The sequence below is a fragment of the Felis catus genome, chromosome F1 (assembly GCF_018350175.1).
Source record: "Felis catus isolate Fca126 chromosome F1, F.catus_Fca126_mat1.0, whole genome shotgun sequence".
Lineage (NCBI taxonomy): Eukaryota > Metazoa > Chordata > Mammalia > Carnivora > Felidae > Felis > Felis catus.
This window is the reverse complement of record NC_058384.1, coordinates 67336285-67358727: the sequence shown is the minus strand read 5'-3', so window position 1 is coordinate 67358727 and position 22443 is coordinate 67336285. Positions and strand designations below refer to the sequence as shown.

At 59.9% G+C, this 22443-nt stretch overlaps 1 protein-coding gene across 1 annotated transcript; it reads right to left on the bottom strand.

The window, feature by feature from the left end:
- Nucleotides 1-288: 288 nt before the first annotated feature.
- Nucleotides 289-10112, bottom strand: MEX3A (mex-3 RNA binding family member A). Its single transcript, XM_019821388.3, has 2 exons — nucleotides 9524-10112; nucleotides 289-5927 (listed from the first exon to the last, which is right to left on the bottom strand). Exons 1-2 carry the CDS (start codon nucleotides 9975-9977, stop codon nucleotides 4819-4821), a joined length of 1563 nt encoding a protein of 520 aa, XP_019676947.2. The 5' UTR covers nucleotides 9978-10112; the 3' UTR covers nucleotides 289-4818.
- Between the last annotated feature and the right edge of the window lie 12331 nt (nucleotides 10113-22443).

Sequence of the window (22443 nt, the reverse complement as noted above, 5' to 3'; positions counted from 1 at the left end):
TGGGAGGGGGAGTCCAAGCTGTCCAAGCAGGGTCTGTGTCACCCAGCCTCACCTTCCCCTGTTCTGCAGGACAGGGTGCATGCACCCCTCCACCCCTACCCACCCCCAGGAGGGGACTGAGCACCTGGAGACTCAAGCAGGGAGCTGTAGACAGCAGTGGGAGCTGTCCCTCCCCTGCACTGCACGGGGGGGGGGGGGGGGGGGGCAGGGCACCCAGTCACCCCTGAGAAAACCCCCTCACCCAGCCCACAGTGGGTCAGACTCTGATGCAGAGAAAGAGGCCAGAGCCTTAATTAATAATACTTTTAATAAAATTAAGTTCTTAATAGCACATTTAATACATTAACCCTCCCCCTTCTTGGTTTCTCTGCATTTTGTGCAACATTACTTTGACTTGATTATTCATGGGTCCGTTTCATTTCCCGCCTTTATTTTGCTTTTGAAATCTTTTTCCTCGGTGGGTTTGTATGTGTCTTCGCTAGATGCCTCAAATTAAGTCTGACCACAATCCTACGCTACTTTCTACAGTGGAGAGACCGTCCCCCTGCCCCAGGGCCGTCTCCCCCCCCCACCCTACCCCACCCGCACCCTCCAGTGGGAAGGGGAAGCCCTCCCCACCCCAGACTACCTTCCCGAACTAGCGGGGTTTCTAGGACAAAAAGAGCAGGGGGGGGGGATCTCCCTAGGTGGGGTGAGAAGAGTAAATTGGGGAGAGGGAGATGTGATGGGGGCGGGCCTAGGGCCAGGGAGGGGCATGACGGAGTCACTGGTGTCAAGGAGCAGCCTCCACGTGCCCAAAGCAGAGCTGAGGGGCCCCCGCCACCCCCTCGGACAGGAGGGCCCACCCTGAGCTGGGGCCGCTAGAAGGCAAGTGCTAAGAAAGATTCGCGGGTTTCTTACATGCAAAAGCCAAGCTCCCCAGTCTTCTGTGGGGAGGGTGCTGTCCCCCAGGCCAGGGCTCGGCGGGTGGCCTCTACCTGACCGCTCACAGCTGGGGGTGGGCTGAAACACAGGGGTAGAGGCAGGGTCCCCCGAAGTCCCTGCTGCCCTCCCCCTGCCTTCGTACCCCTGGGAGCCCTGTTCTCCCAGGCCTTCAAGGACAGCATCTCCCCTGTACCCCAGTGGTGGGAAGTCCTTCTTGGAGTCTAACTTCTTTGAGACAATACAGCAAACCTGTGGAGAAAAGGGGCACAGGGCAGCTGTAAAGAACCATTACCGAGATTGCGACCTCCACCACCGCCTCGGAGGCCAAAAGCTACGTGGAATATTGGATAGGAACGAGGACGGGGGTGCCGACCCCCTCAGTCCTCTCGAAGCTCTACGACCGTGGGGAGCGTGTGCGAATCTGTTTCTAGAATGACCTACCAGGCTCTTGAATCAATCCGTAGCGGGGTGGATGGAGGCTACTCTTCAAGAAGGACTTCCTTGGGCCTGGGAGAAGCAGGCTCCACCCTCCCTGAGACCCCGAGAGGACACCCCACTTTGGAGTAAGGGCTGCTCTGCAGAGACCAGGGATGCGCCTGATGGCAGGCCCCCAGGTGCAAGGGCACAGAGCAGGAGAAATGTGCTCACCTTCTCTGCCGCCCCGCCCAGCTCCCATGCGGTTGAAATGATCAATGCCATCTTTCAAAGACCCTGGGGACCGAGCCCCTCATCTATTTGTCCTACAATTTAAAAATCCAAGGATTCTCAGAATCAACCCCAGCAGACTGGAAGCTCCCCACCTGAACTAGCAACCTGCTCGCACCCGGATACCTGGACATGGGCGAGTTCTCACATGCAGGGTGGAATTGACCGCTTCCCTCACCTACTTTCCTTTTTCGTTACAACTTTTATACATTCTACTGGACCCAGGGGCCCTCAATGCTACTAAACTTTAAGCTATCTGAATATTGTCTACTAAGTAACTAGTAATTCTTTCTTTTTCTCTAGGATTATATGAAATAAATTTGAATTATTATTATTAATAATTATTATTTTGTAGTATTCTTTTCTTTTAAACCCCTCGGTTTCTTTCTTTTTCTTCTCTCTCTCTCTCTCTCTCTCTCTCTCATTTTTGGTTAAACAAAACAAAACAAAACTATTTCTCTTAAATCTTGTACCTCTCTGAGGGTTCCCGCAGGCCTGCAAGGCCTCAGCTCTGGACTTCCCCCTCCTCACTCGCCCCTGGGACAGGGCAGGGGAAGGGGGGGGGGCAGCCCAGGATCCTCAGTCCTAGTGCGTCTTCCTTTCTCGTTAATCCCTTGCTTTGTTTGGCTCTGCCAGCTCCCCCGAGGGGGAGGGGAGCGGGGAGGGGGCCCATGGAGTGAAATCCAATCTACTTGTGGGGCCCCAGAAGGACCAGGTTCCCCCAGCCCCTGTCTCCACCACACATCCCAGGATGCTCCCCACGAAAAGCAAATGACATTCCTCCCCAAAAAAAAGTGGGGGAAAAAAGGAACGTAAACCCGAACATATATTAAAAACACTTTTTTTTTTAAGATTTAACTCTGAATACAAATGTATTTTTTTTCTTCTTCTCTCCCTACATATATTCTAAACCTTCTAAAGTTTTTTTATTTTTTTTAAGGATCACTTTATCATAAAATAAAATATCCTTTTCATATAATAAATTACCTAATAAAAAGTCTTTTTTTTTTTCATATTAGCCCAGGTTCTTTGCTACATTTATACGGTAATAAACGCCTTTATTAAAATAGAATATTAAATTATAAAGAACTGCTTTTTTTTTTTTTTTTTTTTTTTTGCTATTTTTGTTTTCTCTCCTTTGCGTTGGTCGCCTATCTCGCTCCCTCTCACGCTTTCTCTCCTCTGTTTTGTCTCTCACTATGTGTTTTTGCGTTGGTTTCTAGGTTTGGCTCAATTAGTAAGGGTGGGATTGAATTTTCCGAGCCCCCTAGAGTAACAGTCTTCTGCCTTTGTGGGTAAGAGGTGGAGAGGGGGAGGGGGATCGACAGACAGACATCCCTTCTTCCCACCCCCCTCCCCACCCCCCCTCGGCGACCGGGGGTGCCCATTTGGTTTGGTTTCTATTGTACAGACATCTCAGGATGGCTCACATTGGCGGGAAGGAGGGAAGTTGTCAGCGGCCAGTTTTCCTGACTGTGACCTCCTTCCTCTCCCCTCCCTGGCTGGTGGTCTGGAGGGGTAGGCCGAGGAGAGGTGAGTTAATTCACAACAGGAGGAAGGAGAGGAGGAAATCCCCCCTGTACGTCCATCCCTGCACTCCCTCTCCATCAGATAGAATGGGATTCCCGAGCTAAGTGCTCAGAGATCACTTGGAAGAGTCCCACCCCACTATATACAAGAATCTCCTGGGACTCCCATCCCCCACCCTCTCCTGGCCCGGCCAGCGGAACCAGGAGGGTGGCAGGCTGGTGGCAGCCCCAAGTGAGCCTCAGGGAAGCAGTGGAGGGGCGATGCAAGGCCTGTTAGCAATATGGGGCCCTGCGGCACCACAATCCCGACCGGCCTGGGACTGAGCTCTCTCTGAAGACCCAGCCTCTCTCCTCAGCCACAATGGGTGGGACAGAGACTTCATGATTCGCCCGCTGATAGGGGTTCGGGTAAGGCCCAGAGAGGGGCGCAGGGGTGGGAGCTGCAGGGGGAGAGGGGGGCCCTTCCATCCACCAGCCTCAGGCTCCTTCCTGTCCCCTTGAACAGCAGACACACACACGACCCTGGCTCTCCACCACTGCCGGCCGCTAGAAAATCCAGCCCGAGAACCGCTCCCCAAATGCAATGCCCAAAGACGGTAGAGGCGGGGGTTCGACCCTTGATGTACCCCAGTATTCGTTCCCTCCTCAAATTGTCACTGAGAATGGGGATACATTCCATCAAGAATGAGAGGTGTTTCTTTGGAGTGGGGAGGGCCTCCGAATGCCAGAAGAGGAATTAAATGGGGGTGGGGGGGTCCATCCAAATGCTCTTCTCCCCTATTTCTCCCCAGGGGAGGTGGTGAACCCAAAGCTGGGCTAGAAGGGGCAGGAGGGAGGGGGAGAAGGGAAGAGAGGGGAGGAGGACAGGGCTGGGAAGGGCAGCCATCAAGGGGAAGCGAAGAGGAGAGCCGGTGGAAACAGTAAAGGGAAGGGAGAGCCCAATGGAGGGAAGGTGGGGGCGGGGAGCCGGAGGGGCAGAGAGGAGCTCTCTCTCCAGACCCCTGCACCCAGCTCTGTCGGGGAGATGAGCTCTGAGCCCTTTATAGATTGACATGCTTCCCCCCACCCCCCCCCGCCCGGAATATCTGTGCAGACTTCTGAAAGGGCCCCAACCCCCTTGTACCATTGGAAACCCAGGAACAGATTCCCAAACAGGATATGGCAGTGGAGGGTCTAAAGGGTCATGTTGGGAGGTCAAAGGTCAGGGCCAGAGAGGGCTTGAGGATTGGAAAGAGCACCTCTAGATACAGATGGAACCTGTCCCCCTCCCTTTCCCCATCCCCTCCGCAGAGGGAGGGGCAGTGTGATGCAGATGGGGAGGTGGACAGAGGGGGTCAGGGTGCCTTAACGGTCACCTCCGGCAAAACAAAAGTTTCTCTTAGCTGCTTCCAGATTGAAGGGTGTGTTGAGGTATCAGAGTTGTAACTCTAGTAAAATCTCCTGCCTGGCCCCCTCCCCACCATTCCAGGACTGGGGTGACCAGAGGCTCTGAAAGTGGCCTACCCCTCCTCAGCCACCATCGCCTCCCCTCCCCCTCCCCACGGAGCGAGTATCTCTAAGCACCTTGCCCCTCAGACCACTGATTTCCAAAAGGCCCCGGTGGAAAACAGATCCAGGGCGGGCCCCTGGGGAGGGACGCAGGAGGCCTGGGGCAGGGGGCTTAGGAGAATATTCGGATGGCTTGCGTGGCCGTGATGTGGCAGACGGGACACTCCGGGTCCGTCCTCTCGCAGATGCGTACTGCACACTCCATGCAGAACAGGTTGTGTCCGCAGGGCACGAGGGCGGCAGTCACCTCGCTCTCGAAGCACACCATGCAGTCCCGCCCGCCGCCGGGGCTCCGCAGGCCGCCCCCCAGTTTGGAGAAGCCCTGCAGCGGCTCTCCCGGCGGGCGTCTGGGCAGTCCGGCCAGCTCGGGCCCCGCGGAGGAGGCGGCGGGCGAGCGGTGCGCCCCCGGCGGCGCGGCGCGGGCCTTGGCGGACGACGACGACGACGAGGAGGCGGAGGAGAAGAGCACCGAGGTGGGCGTGGCGTTCTCCTGGCCCGCCCAGAGCGGGGGGCTGGTCTCGGCCACGCCGTAGTACACGTCCTGCTTGCCCACGCCGTAGCCCGGGAACAGGTAGCCGCCGTAGCCGAAGTCCCCGCCCTGCTCGCCCAGGCGCGGGGCCTCGAAGCCGGAGTCCACCGCGCACTCGCCGATGCAGCCCAGGCTGTTCTGGCGGAAGGTGGAGAGCGGCTTGCAGCCGGGCGGGTGCACCCGCCAGGCCTCGGAGTAGCGGCTGTCCAGGCCGGCGTCGGGGCTCCCCGCCAGGAAGTCGTTCTCGTTGTTGTACTCGAGGATCTTGCCCGTGCGCACCGCGATGTGCGTCTCGATCTCCTCGCGCGCGCGCTCCACGTTCCCCGGGGCGCCCGTGATCTCGAACACCGGGTCGCGGTCGCGGCTCGGCGTGATGATGTACGTGTTGGTCTGCTGCTGGATGCGCTTGATGGTTGCCCCCTTGGGGCCCACCACCAGCCCCACCACGCGGTAGGGCACCCGCACGCGAATGGTCACCTGGCCCGGCAGGGCCGGCGCCACGCCGAAGGCGGCGCCCGACTTGTTGCGGGAGGCGCGGATCATGGAGAAGTGCTCGGCCGCCGAGATGATTTCCCGTCGGGCTGTGGCCACGTCCTCCCGCCGCCCGGTCACCATGAACACGGGCTCTTCGCCGCGCACCGGGGTCTTGATGTACGTGTTGGTCTTGGCCCTCAGAGCCTTAATCTTGCAGCCTGGGATGGGGGGTGGGGGGGTGGGGAGGGGAGAGAGAAGGAAACTCACAGGGCAAGAAGGTCTGTGCTGGGGCCAGTCGGCTCCTGATCCTTACTCAGACCCAGGCCCCCAGGTGCGAATGCCCCCTGCCTTCCACCGTCCCCCGTCTCGGGTCTCCCCAACGCTTCTATCCACCACAGATTTCAAAATGTACCAACTGTTCGCTCGGATTCCAGCCAGGACCCTCCAAATTCAATCACTTCTTGAAACCGGGAGATAATCACGGACCCTCCCGGACAAGCTGCTAACCTCAAATCTGCTAACTCCGCCCAACCACGTACTGTTCCCTCAATGTCTCCACTGATTCCTGACTGCTCACAAACTTCCAGGTCACTTAATCACACCACCGCACCCCCAAGGCTGACACTGACCTTGTAGGGCACCGAAGTGCTCGGTAACCCCACAATCTCCCGACTTGACCTCCATTCATTAATCGTGTCCTCCAGTCTACTCAGGGACCACTGACACCCATTTGCTCTGTGATCTATGATCACCCGCCCCCCCCCCCCCGACCTGTGCCTTCCACCCATTAGTGCGTCTCAGAGGGTCCCAAATTCATAGCACGTCTGCAGCAACCAGTGGAGTGTGGGAGACTGGGAAGGGTCTGAGAATCAGTTTCAAGAGGGAAAGAAGTATGAAGATAAAAATAATGACGTGTGAGGGACAGCACCCGAGCCCATGGACACTCCAGCCACACTGTCCCCTGGGGGCAGGAGCGCTGAGATGGGCTGGGCGTTGAGGAGGTGACAGACAAGGTATTCTGCACCCACACTGACGCTCTGAAGTGGAGGGGGTTAAAGCTGGGAGATTGGGGGGAGAGGCAGGAAGAGAAAGAGGAGAGCCGAGACAAAGAGAGACAAAGACAGCGAAGGGGAAGAGAAGGGTCCAGGAGGCTGGCGTGGACACAGCATCTCTGAAGGCCGCAGCCCCCTGATGGCTGACAGGCCAAGCCTCTCTCCTCTTTCCCAAGTTCTGTCTCTCTGCCCCCTGGCTTCACACGCAGCCAGGCTCACGTGCTTCCTCGAAGCACACATGCCACACGCGTGTGAGTTTGCACACACATGGACCTAAGAGCCGTGATGCACCGTGTGCCTTTATCTAAACACGACTCGTGGTGCAAACGCAGTGCACACTCACACTCACACACGGACTGCTTGTGTCTGAACCTCTCGCACACCCTGCTCTCCCATCTCCATCACCCGCAGCCCTCAAACAGCACATTCCTCTGCACGCCCACAACTTTTGCCCCCCGCGCACATGGAGACACGTCCCCACCGCTCTGCAGGTACATACTGTGCTCTTTCTTCTAGCCCCCACCACGTGCCCTATTCCCCCCAAAACCCATGCCAGCGGTCCTAGCTCTCCCATTGGGCCCCAGCCCTCCAGCCACGGGCCTGAGGGCAGCTGGGGGGGGGGGGCTTTCTCTCCTCCCTTCTCTCCAGGTGGCTTCTTCTCCAGCCCCACCAGATTGGGCAGGGGGGAGGATGGGGTGCGTTGAGGGCAGTGCTCCTCACCTTCAAGAGACCTCGGGAAGGAGAACTGGCTCCTCCCTTCTTGTCTTCAGGCCTCTTGGCAGTTGAGAAGTCCTACCTGTTGTCAAGCCCACATCCTCGCTGCTCTAATATCAGTAAATGCTGGTCCTCCTTTCTGTGAGGCCTGGAGGTGTGAGGAGCAGTGACTCCCTCTCCTACAACTTCCACTCACATGGCGTCTGCTGGGCACCCGGGGGCTCTGAGTTCTAGGTCCATTAGCTGAAGCAATGGGGTATCTTTCGGGGTGGGGGGTGGGGGTGGGGCAGACAGGCCAGGGCAGGAGAGTAAGAAGAAAGCTGGGGGCCCGGAGGTGCAGAGCTGGTGGACGGGATCCTGGGCTTTGGAACACCGAAGAAGCATCTCTGGAAGGGAAGACCACGGGGCTTCACCTTTCTAGAGGTCAAAAAGAGGAGTCCTGGCGCTGCGGCCCAGGGAGGGGGGCTAGACAAGAGGGAGGACTTCCACGTGCTTCAGGGGTGAGGGGGGCTGCTCTTCCCCGAATAGGAGAGATCCCCCTACTTTTCTGAGAGACAGGTCCATCCGTCTGCTGCAGAGGCAGATGACTCCATGAAATCCCGGGCCCTCCCAAGACCACCCCCGCATCCAGGGAGAGCTATCAGTGTCCCCACCCAATTCCAGGGCTCGGGGTCCCTAGTTTCTGGCAACAAGAGGAAATCCAACTTTTTGAACCAGGAATCTCGAGATGGAGCGCCCGGGGGGGGGGGGGGGGGGGTGGTGAGGGCTGTGCAGGGGAGTGGCATCTTCCCTCCTCCATTCTGGATCGCCCTGCAAAATGCCCCCAACCCCCAAGCAGTTCGGGTGGATGAGGTGGGGTGTACCGGTAGGCAGCCCCCCCCCAGGCTGGTCTCCCCTCCTCCCCTGCCCGCAGCCGGCCTCCTCCCTCACTCCCAGCCGGAAAGCAGCTCCTCTATTGTTCCCCACTGTGGGACAGCTCCTCCCCTGCTCCTCCCCCACCCCTACCTCCCAGCCCAGCCCCCTTGCAATTTCCAAATCCCGCCCCCCCCACTCCCCTTTGGGAAACCGGGAGAGGGAAGGGTCCCCAAGATCCCGTCTGCTCAGTCTGGACCCTCACCAACACTCCCACCCCCACCCGCCCAGGGATGCTGGAGCTGAGGAGGGTGTGGTATCAGACACACCACACTGGATTAATTCTACACCCCCCACCCCAACAACACACCCAGGCGCACGCCCTCCAACCGAACCTCCGCCCGAAGGTTTCTCACCACCCCCCCTGCAGGCCCCCTCCTGCCCTGTCCTACTCTCACACTACCAGAGACCCCTCTCCAGGCCTCTGGCCCCTGGCCGTGGCCAGCCCAGAACAAAAGCCTGAGAGGGATGAGGACAGGTCCACGCCAGGACGTGGCACTTCGTTGGAGGCACCCCTTCCAAAACCCCACAGATCCTTCAACTCTGGTGTGTGGGTGACCACAGGACTCCCTCCTCCCAGCAGCCCCCCTCCCCACTTCTCCCCTGGGCTGGGACCCTCCCATGAGCCACACCCCCTTCCATTCCTGCACTCAGCCCAACAAAGAGACAGATACTCAGTCTGGCTTCCCGGGCCAGGTCTCCCCCAAAGTCTGTAACTCCAGCTGTAGGGGGTCCCAGGGGTGCCCCCTCCCCAGCCCACGAGCAGATCCCGGAGCAGGGGCTTCTGAGCAACTCTTTGCGCATTCCTCCAGTTTTTCCGGCTAGGAGTGGACATCCCCTCCGGACAGCCTCCCAGGATTGGGAGACCGATCCCCCTCCCTTTTCCCTCTCTCCGTGAGAGGCTATTTCTTTGTCTAAAGGCAGAGAGCCCTGGGGAAGGAAGGATCCGAAGAACAGTCCCGACTGGGGGTGGCAGGGAACTTTGTGGCACTTGGAAATCGGGGTAGGGGGCGGGTCCCCCTTTGTGGGGAAGGGACAGAGCCAGAGGCGGGCAAGGAGAGAGGAAATGAACTTTCCGTGCTGGGATGGGGTGCCCCCCACTCCAGTCCGTCTCCGCGGTCCCGGCGCCCGCTTACCTTGCCTGCCCACGATCTCGGCCACGTGCTCGGAGGTGGGCACGGGGACACACTCGGTGGTGTTGCTGCTGCCCTTCAGGCGCAGCTCGGCCTCTTTGTAGAGAGCGCAGAGCTTGGCGTCGCTGGCCCCTTTGGGGGCGGTGGGGGGCTGGGGCGTCTGCGCCGCGGGGGCCGCCGGCGGGGCGGCCGGGGGCGCCGCGGGCGGCGGCGGCGGGGCCGGCTGCGGGGGGGCGGCCGGCTGCGCGGGGGCGCCGCCCCCCCCACCTCCCCCGTCCTCGCCCGCCGTGGGGGCGGGGGGCTCCCCCAAACCCAGGAGGCAGAGTTGATCGAGAGCCAGCTGAAGGGCGCGCTCGTCTTCCAGCAGCCCTCGGTCCTTAGCGCTTCCCCCGAAACATCCTAGTTCTCCAAAGCCCCCATTTCTTTCCATTATTCCAGATACCACTAGACTAGGCATGGCGAAACAAAAGCTGGGGGAGAGAGGGAGAGAGGTGGTGGAAGGGAAAAGAGGAGAGAGGAGGGGAGGGGAGAGGAGGGGGGCGTGTGGGGAGGGGGGAACAAAGAACTGGGGAGGGGGGAAGAAAGCGAGATAGAAAGATAGACCCTCCCCCTAAGCCCCCCTCCCCAAACACCCTGTAACCCGACTCCCCTCGCCCCAGCCCCCGGGGTGGGGGTGGGGGGAAAGAGAAGCAAAACCGAGGAAGCCGCTCTCGTCTCCGCTCCGGGGGTGACGGGGGGCGGGGGGCTGCGGGATCTCTGCCCCCACCCCTCCCGCCTCGGACCCGGGCGGCTCTAGACCCCGCCGTCCAGACGCCCCCCTCAGGCTCCCGCACCGAGCCCCGGTCCGGGAGCGGCGCCCAGTGGCCCCCAGTCGAGCCCAGCCCCTTCCAGCGCTCAAACTCTTTTGTTTTAAATGAACTGGATGGAGCAGCATGGAACTGCGGGGGGGCGCGGGGGCGCCCGGGGCATGCCGGGAGTTGTAGTTTCCCGCCCTCGGGGGCGCGGGCTCGGGCTCCTCGCCCCGCGGAGGATGGGGACGTGCCTCCGGTCTCCAGCCCGGCTCCGGGGCGCAGCGGGGTGGGGGGTGGGGGTGGTGGAAGTCGAGGTCCCTGGTTTCCCCGAGGGAGGGGCGCGCGCGGGGGACGGAACCGGAGCGGGTCGGAAAAGGCTGACGGAGCGCCCCCTCCCCAGACGGGCTCGCCACCCGCCCCCGCCTCGTCCGGGCCGGCCGGGGGGGTGGGGGGTGGGGTGTCCCCCTTTCTTATGGTAATGAGGGGGGCGAGGGGGCGGGAGCGGCCCGGCCGGGTCGCCGCGGCCCCCTCCCTGGCCGCGCCCCCTCCCCGCGCGCTGCCTCGGCGCCCCTCCCTCCCGCGGAGTCGTCCCGGCTGCGGGCCGCGGAGACAGCCTCTCCGCAGAGCAGACAAAGCCCGCAGCGCGATGCGGGCGCCGCCGGGCCGTGCGCGCCGAGGAGGCCGGGATGGGCCGGAGGGCGGGACCCCCTGGCCAAAGCCGGGGTCCGCTCACCGCCCCCCCCCCCCGCCCCGCCGAGCGGCCAGCCACCACCCCCCCCCCCGTGCCCTCCCGTTCCCCCCCTCCCCCCCAGGCTCGGAGATCTGAGCGGCGGCGACTGGGAGGTGAGTTAGTTCTGGTCCTTCCGAGCGGCGGCGGGGCGCGGGGCGGGAGGGGGGGGCGGAGGGCAGCGAGCGGGGAGGCAGGCGAAGGCTTGGAGGCGAGATGTGACTTAACAGTTTCGGGGGACAGCCCCGGGCTTCGGGCGCGACCCAAGGAGGGAGGAGAGACGGGGTGCGCTCGGGACCCGAACTTCCTTCGGGCCCGGGCCCCGCAGACGCCTTGGGGGTGATCTGTTCTCCGGCCTCCGCCGTCATTGCACTTGCCCCCACCCCCACCCCCGGGCCCGTTAATTCGGCTCCTTGCACTCTGGACGTTCGGTGAAAGTAAAAATAAGTTTTTAAGGCGTGAATTGGACAGCTGGGTACTTCTAGAGGGAGTTGGGGCAAGTCGGGGTGTACTGCGACCTTTTCCCTCCCTACGCCGCCTCTCCAGCATTTCTTTTGTCTCCCTTCTTATGCCTGGGCCCTTCTCAAGGGGAGAGAGGGGTGCACTGCAGCCCGAGGGCTTGAGGTTGGACTTTCAGAAGAACTTCCCAAAATCGTTTCGTGAGAATGGGTGGGGGTGAGCTACAGTGGGAAGGTGTCCTTTTCTGCAGGGCCTTGGAAACCCAAACTCTGAACTGGGTTGTGAGGTAAAGTCCTGCCTGGAGGCGGGGAACAGAGAGATGAGGTGACCTCACAGAGCTGCCACTGTGAGGCCTTGAGGGCCGGGCGGTGAAGCCCAGTTCCCTCAGCTGGTTCTTGGAAAGAGGAGATTTGAACAGCAGGAGGCTGGGGGCCAGAGTGGAGGATCCCAGGAGGGGCAGGGCTCTTGTTCAGCAGAAGATCAAAGGGAGGGGAACCGTGGCCAGGCACCCCTGGAGGGCCCCAGAGTTGGTACCCCCTGCGCTGGGGATTTGACTGAACATTAACAGCAAGCTTTAGGGCTTGAGCGGCAGAGGGAGTGGAGAGGTAGGCTCTTGTCCCCTCTCCTTCTGCCCCAGGAACGTGGATTGGGCCACCTGTGCTCCTGGGGGCCCGTGGGGCCCTCTCGTGGGGGGAGGCTCCTGCTCTGTGGACCAGGTGACTGTTTTTCACATTAATAGAAATAGCACACACTTGTATAGGACTTATTGTGTGCCAGGCATTTTTGTCACCAGCTGCTCCGAGCCTTCCTGTCCCCACCGAAATGAGATTCCCCCTTGACACCCACCCCTGAATTTGCTCTGCTTCCCCACTAAGCTAATTAAAGCAGGAGGTTAATGACCAAAGAAGCCCCGGGGATTTGGCCCCGGGTGGAAAACAAAGGACAGAAACAAGTGTGTGTGTGTGCGGGGAGGGGGCAGCCGCTGAACAGGAAGGGTAGACTAAGGAGTGGGGCAGGGGAGGCGGAGGCCCCTGCTGGACCCACCTCACCGAGCCGACAAAGACAAGTCAGCTCCCCCCTCCCCCCGCCGCCCTGGGTGTGTTAATGCGCCACGTGTCGCCCTCAGGGTCCCACTGAGACTCCAGACAGATAACCGAGGCAGGAGAGGCCAACGTGACCGTGTGCCCCTGGAGGGCAGGGTGCGTGCGTGAGTGGCACTTGGGTCACGCGCAGGACCGTGTGCCTGCAGATGGTCTGGGGTATGTCCACCCACAGTGGGGACCACCAGACTGCCCAGGTGACAGAGTTTTCATGGGGCGGGGTTTTGCTGAGTCCTTCTCTTGCTCCCAGAGGCTGATGGCCTCCTTTGTTCAGGGGACTCCCCTCTTCCACTGACACTTGTATTGGACAAGCTAGGTCTCTGTCCAGGGCCCTTCTCTTCCTCTTTCCGCCTGCCTGCCAGCTCCAGAATTCAGGCCGAAGGCCTTAACTTAAACAGTTTTGCTTGGAAATAGACGACCGTGCCGACCCCACCCCACCCCTCACTGTCTGCCTGTGACCAGAAAGGTGTGTGCATGGCATATCTCTCCACTCCACTCCAAGGCCTTAAAGGACAGGGCTGTCTTTCCTCTTTGTCATTGTCCCCCTCCCTGGCCCCCCAGTGCCCAGCACGCAGCCCTGCCCAGAGCAGAAGCTCAGTAAGAGGGTGTCCAGTTAACTGCATATTCGAAGTTTCATGGTGTGAGAGGACGGAGCAATCCTCTGGAGGCAGACATGCTTCCTGAGTAATCGGGTGCTGCCGAGCCTTGGTTTCCTCGTCTCTGAAATGGAAAAACAAGCCCCCGGCGCAGTGCCTGACTCAAGATACGTGTTCAGTCGATGTTAGCGCTCTGGCCCTGTTGTTCTCTCCTCGCAGTGGACTTTGGCTAGATTGCGCTCTTCGTTAATTAATTTTCATTCATTCCTTCTTTCAGCTAACTACTTCCTTTTGAGCTCTTAGGATGTGCCAGGCCCTGGAGGAGATCCTGACCCACTGTGAGTCACTCAAAGCCAGTTCTAGATCTGGCCTCGTAGAAAAAAAGATTATCCCAAACAACCAGCAGATAATTCCAAAAATAATTCCTGTCGAGTGCTGGGATGCAAGCGAATTCTGTCTCCGTGGCCGGCGCGGGCAGGCTTCTAGCCGCGGGCCTGAGGAACAAAGAACCCCGTGGAGCTGTTGAGTTGGCTGTGTGTGCAGTGCGTGGCTCAGTCCAGGTGTATCTGTGTGCGTCTCCCTGTGTGCACACAGGCCTGGCCATGAAACACGGCAGGACAGCAGAGTGGCCCAGGGTTTGTGCGGCGGCTCAGGACAGCAGTGGGGTAGGGTGATGCAGACCGTGCTTGTCTGTGTGTGGAGCTCTGTCCCTTCTCTTCTCTTCTCTCTCTCTTTTTTTTTTTTGTAAGTGTATTTATTTATTTTGAGAGAGAGATAGAGAGTGCCGGTGGGGCTGGGGTGGCAGAGAGAGAGGGAGAGAGAGAGAGAATCCCAAGCAGGCTCTGCACTGTCAGTGTGGAGCCCGCTGTGGAGCTCGAACTCATGAACCATGAGATCGTGACCTGAGCTGAAATCAAGAGTCGGACACTTAACTAACCGAGCCACCCAGGCACCTCCCTTCTCTTTTCTGGGCAAACGTGGGCACCCTTTGTCACCACCTGTCCGAGTACCAAGTGATGGGGCACATACCTAGCTCTTGCGCACCCCCCCCCCATGCCCTACTCCCGGAGCCCCAGGGAGGCTGCCCCACCAAGTTGGCTGGCCCTTATGGAGGTCCTCTTAGCCACCTCCCCCGTCCTCTCCATCTGTCCTCATCAGAGGAGCCTCCCCTGCTATGTGTTACGGGGTCTCCATTTTCTTTTCCTAACACCCCTCCTCCTGGGAACCTATCTAAACACCGTGTTTCCTGCTGACCAGTGCAGCCAGTTTTCCCTCTGTTGCTGGAACAATGAATTAATTTCCCTCAGAATGTATTAAGTAAAATTCTGTAGGACACACAAAAGAAATACCAGATTTGATCTCTGCTCTCAGCAAGACACAGAAACTAGCCTATGTGACTCAGAGAACATGGTCAAACAGGATTGCATGTGAGGGCAGAACGGTCTTTGGGCCTTGGAGGGCTACGGGGACGGAGAAGAGAGGAGGCCACTACAGGTCCGTCTGCTGTTGTGGACCCGTCTCCACGGGCTCTGACACCCAGCTTGAGGTTTGGCCTGGACAGAGGCCCCTGCCCTTCCCTAGCGCCCACTCCAGCACCCCCCACCAGGTCCCCTGCACTCTCTGATTTCCCTAGGGAGAGCAACTCAGAGGGGCCGGGGTGGAGCCAGGGTCCCCCAGGACAGCTGGCTGACAGGGCCCCTCTGGGACTCAGGGCTGGACCCCGGCGTCCGGGAGGCGGGTGACACCGGAGCTGTGACAGTTGGTCCCCAGATTCCTCACCCAGTGGCGCCAGCTCTGGTTTCGGGCTGGGGAGAGGGAGGGGGAGGGGCGCCTGGTGCCAGGCTGGGCTGATTGCTCTCTTGGGGCCGGGGGGGGGCGGGGGGGGGCGACAGCAAGCATGCCCTTGGTAGGTTATTGAGGAAGGACTTTTCCAGTGCCCTCTCCATGCCGGGAACTGTGCTAGATACTAACAGGGGACACTGGAGCATTAGACACAGCTTGGCACGGATGAATGAATGGACATAAAAGTCATACTCATCCTGTAGAATGTCACAGGTGGAATGGAAGTGGAATGAATGAATGAATGAATGAATCAATCAATCAATCAGTATTCGAATAGATTCATCAATTATCCGATGGCCTCATTTTACAGAGAAGGAGAACCCAGGTCCTATGACTGTCTTGTGCCTTCTGTCCTGTCATGCTCTCTTTTTTAGGAAAGGGAAGAGGAAGTCAGAGAGAGGGGTGGGAATGGACTTGCCCTTTGCTGACTGCCTGTTTACTGCTGGGCCCTCTTCTTGGCCTTTGCAGACTTGATCTCGTTCAACCCTCTTCACGGCTCTGTGAGGCTGGAAACACACCTCTGCCTAACATTAGGACCTAAGGCTCAGAGAGGTCAAATAGTTTGCTCAGGTCACACAGCTGGTAAGTGGACCCTCCGGTGTTCAGAGGGGTCTATCTGACCCCAGAGCTTAGGACCCCAGGGGTAAGATAGTGACACCCAGTGAGTGTCTGGAGACTGAGCAGGGAGTGATCACTGAAGCTGGAGAAGTTTGGAGAGGCTTCCTGGATGAACAGGATCCGGAGTCCCAGAGGGATGAGGGAGGTTAATCTGAAGGGAGAGGACTGGAGGGATGCCCGGAGGTTGGTGCCGGAGGTGCCCAGGGAGGCCTGCCGGTGGGGCAGGTGGCCAGCTGGCCTGGGTCTTGAGTGGGGCACGCAGGTGGAGGAGACACGTCTTTGAACCTTGACCACGAGGTGGCGCTGCAGGCCGACTGCTGGGAGCCGCTCCGGTCTGGACTTGGACACGGGGCCCAGATGTTTCCTCCCTGCCCGCTGGGGCTCGGCGCCCAGCCCCGCCTCCTCAGGTGTCACCTGGGGCTTCCACTCTGCCCTTTTCTGGCGGGGCATCCAGCACAGGGGAGACCAGTCTGTTCCCGACTCAAGGTGAAAACCCAGGTGGCTGAGGCTGGTCAGACCAGCTCCTCAGGTTGTCCTGAGCCCCCTCCAGCTGCTTAAAAAACTGGCCTCGTGCCCACCTGCCCTCCTGAGTCCCTGGGAGACACGGTTCAAGGAACAGGCCAAGGAAACCGACATTTGACTCCAGCTGGCCTCGCTCTGAAGGGGAAAAATAATAATACGTACCTAATAAGGAGGTTTTCTTTCTTTCTTTTTAAGTTGATATACTTATTTTTGAGAGACAGAGCATGAGGGAGGGACAGAGAGAGAGGGAGAGAAGGAGAGAATCCCAAGCAGGCTCCGCACTGTCAGCACAGAACCCGACGCGGGGCTCGAACCCACGACCGTGAGATCGTGGCCTGAGCTGAAATCACGAGTCAGACGCCTAAACGATTGAGCCACCAAGGAGTTAATTATTATTAATTTTAATCCAGTTAATATATACCGGACACTGGCTGTGTCAGGCACTGTTCTGGGCACTGGAGATACAGCGCTGAGCAAGACAGACGGAGGCCTTACCCTCGCGGAGCGGATACGTTGCGGGGGAGGGAGACAGACAGACAGTAGACACGTCCGGCGGGAGGTGGGGTAGAAAGGCGTGAGGCGGCTCCTTCGGAAGAGGTGGTCACGTCGTGAGAACTTAGCGGCACGTCATCAACACTGACGTTGTGTAGCCATCGCTATTGTTTTGCTCCCCGTGCTCCAGCCCGTTCTGCCCCCTGCTCCCTTCCTGTGGCCCGCGTTCTCCGTGCCTTCTCCTGGCAGCCCCCATGGGGGAAACAGGTGCCGGCCGGGAGCCGGGAGTCCTAGAGTGTTCGGACTGGGTCCTGCCACACGGCCCAACCTGCCCCTCCCGGCCAGCTCCCTGCTTCCGGTAAACCCACCGGGTGGTTCAGGCTGGAAATCTGGAGCCGGCTGTGATTCCCACCTTCCCTGGACTTCCTCCCATCCAGCCCATCCACCAGACCTCCCTGGACACCTCTGGACATTTCCCAAGCCCACTGACTTCCTGTCCCTGCTGCCACCCTCCTGACGAAGCTGGCCCCCCCCCCAACCCCTCACCCCCGCCTGCAGCCGCCTCCCACTGCTCTCCCTCCTCCACTCCTGCCTCCTCGGTGCCCCCCAACCGCTCGCCACATGGTGGCCGGAGAGATCGTTTTAAAAACGAATCCGATCCTGAAACTCCTTCTTTAAACCCTGAAGTAGCTCCCCACGGCCATTAGATCCAAGAGCAAACTCCTCCGTGTGTTTAGAACGCCGTTCACGATCCGGCCCTGCCCTCTCTCCATTCTCCGCTCCAGCCACAGACTGGCCTTGCTTCAGGGGCGTTCTGCTGGTCACCCAGCCTGTGCTGAGCCATCTATGATCCCCTCGCCCTGCCCTTCGCAGCCCTAATGCTGGCTCATCTTGCAGGACTGGAATGCAGTGTCACTTTCCCTGGGGAATCTCCCTCGGGGCCCTTTGGGGCTCCCTCACCTGTCACACACTATTATAATGGCTCCCCAGCCCACTGGGCGCTCACTGAGGACAGGGACTGCATCTAGCCCACTCCTGTTTCCCAGTTCCGCGCCCCGTGCCTGGCACACAGTAGGTTCTCAATGCCTGCTGTTTGGAAGCTGGGCATGCTCATTCACACGCCCCTCCACCCCCACCAAAGATTCGACCTGTCTCTGTCTTTTCCGTCTTACCTGTCACCCTCCATACCCGGCTCTACCCCCAGCCCCCCACCGCCACACACACTGGGGCCCTCACAGCCCTCCCTCATCTGATCTCCAAGGGGGTGCTGTCTACACGGGCTTTGGGATGTGCCTTCACCGGTCTCCCCTCTGGCACCTAGCCCGGAGCTCACACACGGCAGGAGCTCAGTCATGGCACTGACCCACCAGTGTGGCTTCAGACGCTGGCTCAGAACGGACCTCTGATCACGTAACCGCCTCGGTCACCGCTGGTAAAAGGAGCCTCGCACACAGTAGGCTGTGAGAGTGCCAGGTATGCGTGGGTCTTATCCTCCTGCCAGGCTCCTGTCCTCCCCCGAGGCCTCTGTGGCTGCTGCTCCCTCTGCCTGGGGCCCCCTCTCACCCACTCCCTGCGGCGATCTCCCATTTATCCTTCAGAGCTGAGCCGAGGCGTTGTGCCCCGGTCAGCCTTCCCGACCACGCTGACTGCTTCGCCTCCAGAGTCAGCTGTGCGCCCAGGACTTACTCCTTCCTTAGCGCTTAGTTAACGTAGCGTAGAGCATGTTCTGGAGGCCGCCCGGACCGAAAGCGCCACCCCCCCCCCCCCCCCGAGGATGGGACGCGTCTCTCCAAAGCCTAGTGTGGGGCGGGGGGGTGGGGGAGCGCCCAGTAAAGATTTGTTGAGTGAATGACTGAGCGAATAAAAGGAAGAACGTTACTTTATGCTACTGAACAGGCCAGTCTCCATCTTTGGGCCTCAGTTCCGTTTTCTGTCAAGTGGGGGCGAGAGAGCGTAGAACGAGGGAACAAGGACGTGCCTGCACATGTTTAACAACCAAGGGGAGAAAGAGCCTGTGTTTGTGGCAACTGCCAATTCCCACGGTGTAAATTGTGTCGCCGTGGCCGACTGCGGTGTGAACAACGGGCTCTCACTAGCAGGTGCAAGCCGCGTCTGGCTCACCACTGCAGGCCGGCCTGGAAGGGCCCGAGCCTCCACGGCACTCACTGGGTCCGCGTCCTTGCACGAGGGCCCCTGTTGGGAGCCTGGGGGGAGGGGGGCAGGCTGCTCCCCGCCCTCGTCGCCACCCCCAGCACCCCCAATTATCTCTTAGATCCAGTCCCGGGATCCGGACGCTTGCACCCGGGCCGCCCGGTGCCCTTGTTGCCAGTATCCTAGGGCGCTTCCGTGCCCTCCGGGCGGACAGTTCTCTGTGACTCTCCCCAGCAGCCTTTGCAGACGATTTAAGGCCGGTTGCTTGGCCCAGGCCCTGACATCAGACTGTGCCGGGTCCCCGTGTTTGTGTGCCCCACTTTCCCGCCTGCGCTGACCTGACCCAGGCTGCCTGGAAGCTGGGGCTGTGTCCAGGCTCAGTTTTGCTCTCGCTTGACCTCTAACCCCTGACACCCTCCTCCTCCAAACTCTTTATTCCCTCCCCCCGCCACTGGGTGCCCCTCTCCCGTCTCCTCTGCCCACCTCTCCTCCTGTGTCACCGGCCAGTGGATCCCCTGCCTGCAGTCGCTTCCTCTGCCACACGCTTCCGGCTCCCTTTCTGCCCAGCTGTCCCAGCGGAAGCCCCGGGTGTGGCTGTCCCCCGAGCCGGGCTCTAGGTGCCTACTGCCTGCGGGCCCTCTGCAAATTCTTTCTCTCTCTCAACCTGTTTCCCCATCTATAAAATGAAGATAATAGCAGCAGTTACCTCCCGGGGTTGTTGCGTGGTCGGTGGGAGGAGGCATGTAAACTCCCACCGCGTCTAGTGCACAGAAGGTGCTTCCTAAATGCTCAGGGCTCACCTTAGTCATCCCTTCCTCCCGAATGCAGCCTGGGGGGAGGGGGGGGCCTGGCTCGGGGCGCTCACTGCACGTGCGTGGTTCCCGAGGGCACGAGCCCGCCGGGGCACAGGTGGTAACGTCGGTGAAGGAGCGAGGGAGGGAGTGGACACGGGCTGCCCGGAGGACGCGGCACACCAGTCGGGAGGCCAGCAGGTGGCGCCAGCGCCCGCGGGGCTGTGCCCGGGGCCACCTCCCTGCCCTTGCTGAGGAGCCCCGGCTGGCGGCCTCAGGGACAGACATTTCCGTCGGGGTGTCCAGCCTCACTCGGCGGGAGGGGGTGGAGATGCTGGGGAAAGGGGCCTGGCTGAGGGGTTCAGGGCACAGACCGTGCGGTGGGGACGTGAAATGAGAGGCCATTCAGTCGGTGAGTCAAAAGCTGAGATCCAGGAACCAGACACAGCGTGGGGGACGATGTGGTGAAATCAATCAGTGAGAGGAAGGGGAGGCCCGGTTTCTATGGCAACGGTAGTGTTTGTGGCAAGCCGGGGACGCCCGGGTCCCCAGGCTTGTGAGCAGTGATTCAGTACAGGAAAGGGAAGGTTTCGGAGGGACTGGGTGCTGCAGCCCGGATGCCCTGTGGCTTCTTCTCGGTGCTCAGCGCACGCACCCCGAGCGCGGCCCCAGGGCCTGGGCTCTGGAAGATGCCAGGTGGGGAACCGAGCCCCTGCTCCTCACTGCACTTGCACAGCTCACTGATGGTCACAGCGGCCCTCTGGAATTATGGTTACCCCATTAAAACAATTTTTTTTTAAATCTTTATTTATTTTTGAGAGAGAGACAGCATGTGAGCAGGGGAGGAGCAGAGAGAGAGGGAGAGACAGGGAGAGACAGAATCCGAAGCAGGTTCCGGGCTCGGAGCTGTCAGCACAGAGCCTGACACGGGGCTCGAACTCACGAACTGTGAGATCATGACCTGAGCCAAAGTCGGATGCTTAACTGACTGAGCCACCCAGGTGCCCCTATTGTTACCCCATTTTAGAGAAAAGGCAGCAGTCACCTGCACCAGGATGACATGGGTGGGACATGAGGATTAGAACCCAGGCTAGTCTCACCCTGACCGTGCTTGTGAAGACCCAGAAAGCAGAAAAAGAGGAAGAGAGGCATGGGAGATAGAGTGTGGCTAAGACCCAGGACGAGACGGGAGAGGGCCCTTCAGCTCCCTTGGCCTTCCTGCCTGCCCTGCCCTGTGTGAGCCCAACACTGATAGGGAGGGAGGCTGGCACAGTGCTTGGCTGGATGTGGGCCAGAGACTGGGCATCCTGCCTCCCTCCCTCTCCTCCAAGCCCCAGAAAGCAGTGCCCAGGTCTGGTCGAGCCAGCGTCCCCCATCACTTTCCCTGTTCCCTGGTTCTGGGGACGAGAGGGACAGTTGGGAGGGCGTCATATCTGTCCCCTATTCTACCCTCCGGGCCCCTGCTAGAGCCTGGGAGTTCCTGGCCTCTCTGTTGCTGGCAGGACAGTTTCATTCTTGTTAAGCCACGGGGGCCCCCACAATTTCAGTATGAAAGGGGTATCCTCTCCTGCCCCCAGGCCCTGATGGCACGCAAGAGGGAAGCCCAGCCAGTCCCCATCTCTCCACCTGCAGTGGCAGGGACCGAGGTTGTTAGGGCCTTGGGGCTCTTCCATTCCAGGCCTCCTCTTGTCTTGCAGATGAGAAAACGGAGGCCCATAGAAGGAAAGCAGTTCTTCCAAGGTCACGGAGTGAATCCCTGGAAGAGAAAACTAGATCCCCTAACTCCTGACACTACATCCTGTGATCCCAGGAAGAATATTCTGGAACATGGCACTGGGGTCTCAGAACGGAGTGAGGCGGATGGATGAACAGAGGGAGAGAGGGCAGATTAGTTGGCATAACCTAGCCCCAGCTCTCTACCTTGTTACCTCAGATGACGGAGGGGAGATCATCGCGTGCACGTCAGGGGTGTCAGTGTCGGGGAGCTAAGTGGACTGTGTGACCTTGGGCCCCAGGGCTAACCCACCTCCAGGGTTGCAGGGAGGGTGGATGAGGTGGCAGGGGAGCACTTAGGAATTACGGGGTGCCTTGAATGTTCTTGGTTGTCAGGGAAGGCAAGTCATGTCCTGTGGGACCGGGAGACAGAGCCGCCCTGCAGGGCCGAGGCTGGGGACGAGCAAGGTGCCTGCCCCCTGCCCCTCAGGAGAGCAAGGAGGGCGTATGAATTTTTGCTGTGTTCTATAGGAGCAGCAGTCTCCTCCCCTGGGGGTGGGGGGTGGGTAGCAGGTTCCCCAGACCCGGGGAGGTACCCAGAGGCTGTGGGAAGCTGAGCACTAATTAGCTCTCCCTCCCTAATTGGACTTAATTGCCTCCTTGTGCTCAGCATTTAAGACACTGCATCACTTAGCAGGGGAAGGGTGACAACTCAGCGGGGGGGTGGTCAGGGCTCCCCTTGGGGAAGGGAGGGAGGCAGGCGGCCCGTGGGTGGGCCCGTGCCCAGCCTTTCTGCTCCTGTGGGGGAGGGGGCCGGGAGCCTCTCGGCCTCCCATCTGGTGCCTCTGGCCTCAGTTTCCCCACTCTTGGGGGCTTTCTCATTTTTCTGCCCAGAGGAGATGTGGGATCTGGGCCTGGACCCACCCCTGGCTCCTCTGCGGTGGGGTCACGGTTCAGAGTGTGGGCTTCGACTGGGTCTCTGGGGTCCGAATTCCAGCTGCACCGCTTACTGGTTATGTGACCTTGAACCCGTGGGCTTTGTTTTCTCATCTTTAAAACGGAACTGATAATAACAACCCCTCACTGAGCCCGCTTTGCGGAGGGCCAGGTAAATAAGGCAC